General features: G+C 38.7%; 1 protein-coding gene across 1 annotated transcript; it reads left to right on the forward strand.

Moving 5' to 3' along the window:
• Nucleotides 1-2,640: 2,640 nt before the first annotated feature.
• LOC134254472 (uncharacterized protein K02A2.6-like) lies at nucleotides 2,641-3,576 on the forward strand. Its single transcript, XM_062736974.1, has one exon. It carries the CDS (start codon nucleotides 2,641-2,643, stop codon nucleotides 3,574-3,576), a length of 936 nt encoding a protein of 311 aa, XP_062592958.1.
• The last annotated feature ends 5,042 nt before the right edge of the window (nucleotides 3,577-8,618 follow it).

Genomic DNA, 8,618 nt, shown 5'->3' on the forward strand with positions numbered 1-8,618 from the left:
AGCTACAATTTATTATCCTAAACTTGACCCTTAACACTGGGCCTTTTTCTGCATGCCAGCACCTACTGGTGGCAAAGGATTGACTGGCTTGCCTGTCTGATATCCGATATACAGACAGGTGATCAGTAATGTAAAGAGCCCTCTACCGGCCGCGCTCATTGGCTGATAAAAACTCTCACTGACGTAGATTTAAATACCTCGGGGAAACCAAAACAGATCATCGAGTGCTTTATTACATGTATTATGGATGATCGTTACCTCGAGTTTTCTTTGCGTTCGAAAATTGCATTGGCAAAATAAATTGTGAAAGGCATTTAACATTAAATTTTCTAAAGCCTTTGCAAGGAAGATGTATTAAAAGTGCTTTGACGAACGATACTGTTGTTGTTTTACCGACGGGCTACGGAAAAAGTTTGATTTACGAGGTGCTGCCCAAAATATTTGATACCAAGATTATAACTGTTTCACCACTGAATTCCATCATAGAGGAACAATCCGCAAAATTAAGAGACAGGGCAGTAAAAATAGATGGGAAATTAATACAGGATCTTGAGAAGAAAGGTATATGGTTCAGTCTCTCTCTCTCTCTCTCTCTCTATGAGACTCGTTAAAAAATAATTACCAAGTATTTATTTTTTTTTAGAACCAAGCACAGAATCTGAAAATGAGAGAGTTAAACGATTTTTGGATGGAAAGGCTGTTTACATCATGGGGCACCCAGAATTTATTATGGAAAAAACAGTTTGTAAAATTCTTCGAAATAAATACAAGGATAAAGCACACATTGTAGTTGACGAGGCTCATTGTGTTGTAAGCTGGGGGCACGATTTTCGACCACAATTTTCACAAATTTCAAAGTTTAGGTCCCCCTTTCCAATGCTAAATTCGTAGCCCTGACAGCCACTGCAACGGTTAAAATGCAAAAAGAAATTGCAGAGAATTTATGCATGTCCAAAAATTTCCACACAATTTCAAGTTATACTATTCGCGCCAACATAAAACTAAATGTCTCCAAAAGGTGTGCATCAACAGGTGGACATTACACAGCAGAAGAATCCTTTGAAACATCTTTGAAACCAATGATTTTGAGCTCTGTCTACAATTTCAAAACTTTGACAGAACAATTGTTTACAGTAAGCTTAAATACTGTGCTATGGGATTTGAGCTAGTAAGAAGGGAGGCAATGAAACTATCCCTTGAAGATGTTTCTCAAGTGATGAATGCAGTTTCACAATATCATGCACCAAGCACCACTAAGGTATTTTAAAACTAGTTTTTATTTTAATTAACATAAAAATGAACACATTTAAAAAATTCAGTTTAGCCATCAACTATACATATTTTCCCAATTTTTTTTAAGATGAAGGAGAAAACAGTTCACAAAATATGTGACCCCTCTAGCCAACTGAACCTTCTATTTGCTACAGAGGCATACAGCATGGGAACAGATGCACCAAATATTCGGCGAATCATACATTTCGGTCCCCCATCATCACTGGAAAGTACGTTTATCTTAAAAACATAATTGTATATTATTCAAGTATATGAACAGACAAATATTTAGCAGATAAGTAACTAAATTAACGATTTCTTATTAGTATGAATCTTGATTACAGCGTACTTGCAGGAGATAGGAAGAGGTGGGAGAGATGGGGCTCAGTGCATCGCAACTCTGTTTTATAACGCAAGTGACATAGGAAGCAACGTCAAAAACATGAAAGAAGTCAAACAGTTTTGCGCGCTAAAAACATGCAGGCGAAAATTTCTTACTGACCACTTTGGATTTTCATATGAACAAAATATGACACCGCATACATGTTGCGATGTTTGTGAGCTAATATGCCAATGTGACAATTGTATTGTCGCCATTGCTGATAAAATAGAAAATGACGTAGCAATGGAATCGCAAGCATCAAGTCGTAAAACTAAAAATTCTACATTACTTGTCGAAGTTCTAAGTGCGTATTTTGCTGCTGAAAACAGTCAATTGGATATTCCAAACCCAGATGTATTTACTGGTCTCTCTAAATCATTGTTAACAGATCTTGTCAATTCAACTGAATATTTTGAAAGTGAGGATTGTTTAAAGCAGAAGTTTAGTCACTTGCAACCTCATTTTTGAGCAACATATATGAAATCATACAGAACGTAAGCGAAATCTCATTAATTTCCATATTTAACGGAAAACTGGAGCTTTTTATTTTCTATCCAACGGTGGTAGTTGGTTACATTAATATTTGTAGACGAGGAAGCCTGGATATCGGAGAACTGTTCGTGTTGGCGTCCTTCTTCAAACGAAAAAGATCTAACATCTCTCAGTTCATTTAGAATTGACAGCTCGTCACCAACAGCTGATTTGTCGGAATGTCGTTTTGATCTTTCGATAACACCTGAGATTTCATCATAATGCTCAGCAATTTCTCTGATGCTTGATATGGCACTAGACCTGTTCCTAACATTTCTTTCTGTCATCATTAAAACAAAGCGCGGACCTATGCAACCTTTGCAAGTGGGTTACCCAATGATAGGATAGCCACAGATATCCTCGGGGAATTTCCGATCACAGAAAGGGGGAATCGCTACATACTTGTAGACTCTGATTATTTCAGTAACTGGACGGAGGCCTTTCCGATGCCCAACATGGAGGCTCAGACAGTTGCGAAACTGATCGTTGAGGAAGTTATCTGTAGATTTGGAGTTCCTGTATCCATCCACTCCGACCAAGGGCGTCAATATGAAAGTCTTTTGTTTAGCGAGGTATGCAAGCACTTACAGATTCGGAAGACAAGAACCACACCATACCATCCTCAGTCTGATGGTATGGTGGAACGGTTCAATAAGACCTTAGCCACAATGCTGAGTAGTTATGTCAGCGAGAACCATCGAGATTGGGATGAGAGCATACCTTTTGTGATGGTGGCATACAGGGCGGCACAGCATGAATCAACCGGATACACGCCAAACATGCTGATGCTTGGTAGAGAAACTGCCACCCCTTTGGACATCATATATGATATGCCTACATCCTGGAAACAAGTACCGAGTCATAAATGGGTGTGGATTCTGACTGATCGAATGGAAAGAGCTCACAATTTGGTGAGGAAACAGTTAGAAGGAGCTATCCTTAGACAGAAACATTATCATGACATGAAGATGTCTTATGAACAATTCAAAGTTGGGGACCAGGTATATGTCTATTTTCCTCAAAGGAAAACTGGGTGCTCACCTAAGCTGACTTCATATTGGAGAGGACCTTTTAAGGTTCTGGCAAAAGTCTCTGAGGTCCTGTATAAGGTGAATTGTGGACGCAATGGAAAGGATCAGATAATTCATTGCGACAGGATGAAAAGGTGCAGAGGTCAAGTTCTCAGAGGCGAGGATCCAGACTTAGGACTCGAAAGTTTAGAGCTGGGGACAAGTGATTCTTCTAATGTTCCGATAGATCAAGAGGATCAGGATGATGACTTTGGGTCATCTAGCAGAAACATTGAAGTCACAGATGAATTAGTTGGTGATCGAAGACCCAGACGCGAACGACGTGCCCCAACTTACCTTCAAGATTATGTCCAGGACTAGGACATATGACTTTATCTTGAATTAAACTTACATACTATGCGTGCATTGGCTTACAGAGTACTTACACATAACCCTGCTATTATTTAAGTTGTTTTGCTTTTTGCTGTAAAAAAAAAAAAAAAAAATATTGATATTATTTGCATTGATGTATTGTCATGTATCTTTGTAGTGAAATCATGGTTAATACAAAGGTGACGCCGAGAAAATCTAAAGAGATATGTCCAGTGTGTTTCGTTGAATTGGACGGGAAAGATGCCTGGGCCGCTCATGTGTTGAAGTGTGCTAGCAGCACGTTGGTGTGTGAGAAGTGTCATGTATCCTTTAAGAAGAAGGAATATTTGGTAAAGCACATGAAGTTGAAACATGCAGAAAATGATCATGCGTCTAAAGAGCCAGAGGATGATGAGGCAGGTCCAAGTAGTCCAGTCCAGAATAACAGCGACAGCGGGAGTGACTGAGATGAAGATCCAGGGGTACAGCTGGAGGAACCTCCCAAGGAAAAGGATCCTGAACCCCTAACTAAAGCCGCTAGTTTGCTGACAGGACGCATATTCAGAAAGCGGACCGCACCTAGCCCAGTACCAACTACAAGGAAAGTAGTCTGCAGATCCGAACCTGATCCGGAACCTGATGCTGAGTACACTTTGGATAGGGGGATGCAGACTGATTCCCATGAAAACATTACAGTGGATCAGGGGACTCAGACGGCAGGTTTTAGAATGCGGGTGAAAGAGGTTACAGTCACCAAGTTTCATGAAAACGGCAGAAGTGTTGAGAAAATTGTAGAAAGAGAAGAATTCTATAATATGTAAATTTTTGATCTATGCTCTTTCATGCGAAGTTTATAAGACAGATAGTCTTTTAAGATAGTCATGATCATTACTTTCATTTTGCATATATCTCATGTTTTCTTCATTAAAATGTTTATCATCCTGTTACATCATTATTTCATTACTTTCTTTTGTCATGCGAGGACGCATGAGTAATAGAGGCGTGGGTAATGTGACAGATCGGGCTCGAGATACAAGTGCATATTACGTCACCCGGACTTTATCGTAGTGCGATACGATAGCGGCCGAGGGTAGTCCGGGTGATCATCATTATATATAGGAGCGTTTTGCTGAAAGCTGGCAGTTGCCAGTCGGAGCTCAAAGTGAAAGGTCCACTTCAGCGAGGTACGGTAAAGCAGTTAACAGTAAGGCAGACTTAAGGTGACATAGTATACGGTGTCTAGTATACTGGATTTAGAATAAATTTAGAATTCGAGGTTTAATAAAGTATAAATACTTTACTCGAGGCAATTATTTTTTAAAGACCTGTCTGTGTATAGGACAGAAACCGGCAGACCCGTACCTGTCCGAGTACAGGACACATCCCGGCTGGAGACCCATCCAGGACACAGACCTATACGCATTAGTTGTTCTTTTTATGATAAGGATAGGAAATCCTAATAATATATGTATATATTGACTCGTTCATTTTTTATATGCTTTGTCATCTATCATTTTGAATCATTTGTTTAATCAGTGCTCTATCTCTAGTCTACATAATCATTTGTTTAATTCATTAACTTGATTAAGGATCTATACTCAAATTCACGGACCCATACACGTTACAGTATATTGGACTGTTGTTGGTGCAGTACCTGCTGATGGAATATCCGTAAAACTCTTTTCATATAGGACTGCATATGAACCACCTGAAGTGTACGTAATTTTACATAAATATAATTATTTTGCTGCACGTCGAAAAAAACACTGAAAAATATATGTGTAAGCAGTTTTTAGCTCTACTGGTCAGAGACCAGAAGAGCTTATGCGATTGTTATGCGTCCGGCGTCCGTCCGTCTGTCTGTCTGTCTGTAAACAATTTTTCAAAATGCTACTCTTCCTACAGTTTTGGTCTGATTTCAATATAACTTGGCACACAAGTAGACTACACTAAGATACATAATTCTGTGTATCGGTTTTTGATTTAGATGAACGGTGTTGCCGTGGTTACTAAAAATAGAAATTTCTGAGAAATTCTTTCAAAATGCTACTCCTCCTACAGTTTTGGTCTGATTTCAATATAACTTGGCACACAAGTAGACTACAATAAGATACATAATTCTGTATATCGGTTTTTGATTTCGATGAACGGTGTTGCCGTGGTTACTAAAAATAGAAATTTCTGTGAAATTCTTTCAAAATGCTACTCCTCCTACAGTTTTGGTCTAATTTCAATATAACTTTGCACACAAGTAGACTACACTAAGATACATAATTCTGTGACGGTTTTTAGCTCACCTCGACAAAGTCGAGATGAACTTATGCTATACCCCCGGCGTTGGCGTCGGTGTCGGCGTCCCAGGTTAAAGTTTTAGGAGCAAGTCCATTCCGAAGTAACTATAAGCCCTATCTGATCCAAACTTGCATGGATGTTGCATCTAGGGATGTACACTACCAGATTTGCTTCGGATGCTGGATCTGACCTACATTTTCTAGATGAGTGACCAGGTTAAAGTTTTTGGAGCAGGTTAAAGTTTTTGGAGCAGGTCTATTCCCAAGGAACTATAAGCCCTACCCGAACCAAACTTGCATGGATGATGCATCTAGGGATGTACAATACCAGACTTGCTTCGGATGCTGAATCTGACCTACATTGTCTAGATGAGTGACCAGGTTAAAGTTTTTGGAGTAGGTCCATTCCACAGGAACTATAAACCCTATTTGGACCAAACTTGCATGGATGATGTATCTAGGGATGTACACTACCATACTAGTTTCAGATGCTGGATCAGACCTACATTTTCATTCCCAAGGAACTATGAGCTCTATTTGGACCAAACTTGCATGGATGATGTATCTAGGGATGGACACTACCAGACTTGCTTCGGATGCTGGATCTGACCTACATTTTCATTCCCAAGTAACTATAAGCCCTACCTGAACCAAACTTGCATGGATGATGCATCTAGGGATGGACACTACCAGACTTGCTTCGGATGCTGGATCTGACCTACATTTTCATTCCCAAGTAACTATAAGCCCTACCTGAACCAAACTTGCATGGATGATGCCTCTAGGGATGAACACTTCCAGACTTGCTTCGGATGCTGGATCAGACCTACATTTTCATTTCCAAGTAACTATAAGCCCTACCTGAACCAAACTTGCATGGATGATGCATCTAGGGATGGACACTACCAGACTTGCTTCGGATGCTGGATCTGACCTATATTTTTATTCCCAAGTAACTATGAGCCCTACTTGAAGCAAACTTGCATGGATGATGTATCTAGGGATGGACACTACCAGACTTGCTTCGGATGCTGGATCTGACCTACATTTTTCATTCCTTTGCCTTTAAAATGGAATTGTGAATTATCTTAAAAATAATATTCACCGCCAAGTTCGAGTCATTACAGTTTTCATTTATGTCGACATAAACATCAAATGTTTCCATCCCGTGGTTTAGTGTACATGGGTTTTCAGAAAGCTGTTTGTATCTACCCCCTAAGAAACGAAATCAAAAGCCATGGGAAGTCAATGACACGCGTTTTGCATAAATAATATAGTTAATTCTAGTCAATCAATAGCGAAACATTGCTATATCGTACAAAGAATAAACAATATACGGAGGTAAACAAATGAAAAGCTTTTATAAAGAATTTATAGTTTAACTCCAACATAAATATTACTTATCGGTTAACTTGAGTTTTAGCTCTACTGGTCAGAGACCAGATGAGCTTATGCGATAGTAATGCGTCCGGCGTCCGTCCGTCTGTCTGTAAACATTTTTTTAAAATGCAACTCCTCCTACAGTTTTGGTCTATTTTCAATATAACTTGGCACACAAGTAGACTACACTTAGATACATACTGTGTATCGGTTTTTGATTTCGATGGAGGGTGTTGCCGTGTTTACTAAAACTAGAAATTTCTGTGAAATTCTGTCCGTCTGTCTGTATAACTTGGCACACAAGTAGACTACACTAAGATACATTCTTCTGTGTATCGGTTTTTGATTTCGATGAACGGTGTTGCCATGTTTACTCAAAATAGAAATTTCGTCCGTCGTCCATATGTCTGTCTGTATAACTTGGCACACAAGTAGACTACACTAAGATACATAATTCTGTGTATCGGTTTTTGATTTCGAGGAACGGTGTTGCCGTGGTTACTAAAAATAGAAATTTCGTCCTACGTCCATCTGTCTGTCCGTCTGTATGTATAACTTGGCACACAAGTAGACTACTCTAAGATACATAATTCTGTGTATCGGTTTTTGATTCCGATGAACGGTGTTGCCGTGTTTACTAAAAATAGAAATTTCTGTGAAATTCTTTCAAATGCTACTCCTTCTACAGTTTTGATCTAATTTCAGTATAAGTTAGGAAACAAGTAGAATACACTAAGATACATAATTCTGTATATTGGTTTTTGATTTTGATGAACAGTGTTGCCGTGGTTACTTAAAATAAAAATTTCTGTGAAATTCTTTCAAAATTCTACTACTCCTACAGTTTTGGTCTGATTTCAGTATAACTTGGCACACAAGTAGACTACACTTAGATATATCATTCTGTGTATCGGTTTTTGAATTCGATGAAAGGTGTTGCCGTGGTTACTAAAAAAAATTTCTTTGAAATGCTTTCAAAATACTTCTCTTTCTACATTTTTGGTCCGATTTTAATACTTCTGTGTATCGGTTTTTGATTTCCATGAACGATGTTGCCGTGGTTACTAAAAAAAATGTGTGTAAAATTGGTTCAGACTCCTCCTACAGTTTTGGTCTTATATCAGTATAACTTGGCACACAAGTAGACTACACTAAGATCATAAAGAGACTTTATCAACGATCATTCTTCTATTTAATTGTGTTGATAAAGTTTCAAATCCCAGCTGCTTAAGTACTTTGTCTTCCTTAACTAGAAGTTCAAACGAGTAGAGCTTCAGTCTCGACAGAGACTTCTGGTTACTTCCTTCTTCTTAAAATGTCCTGATTTAGCGTGCAATTTGATAAATAAAAGGAAACCCTTGTCATTCGATCCTCGAAGAA

Source organism: Saccostrea cucullata, unplaced genomic scaffold (genome assembly GCF_032062105.1).
Source record: "Saccostrea cucullata isolate Sc308-1 unplaced genomic scaffold, CSIRO_AGI_Scuc_v1 ctg7605, whole genome shotgun sequence".
Lineage (NCBI taxonomy): Eukaryota > Metazoa > Mollusca > Bivalvia > Ostreida > Ostreidae > Saccostrea > Saccostrea cuccullata.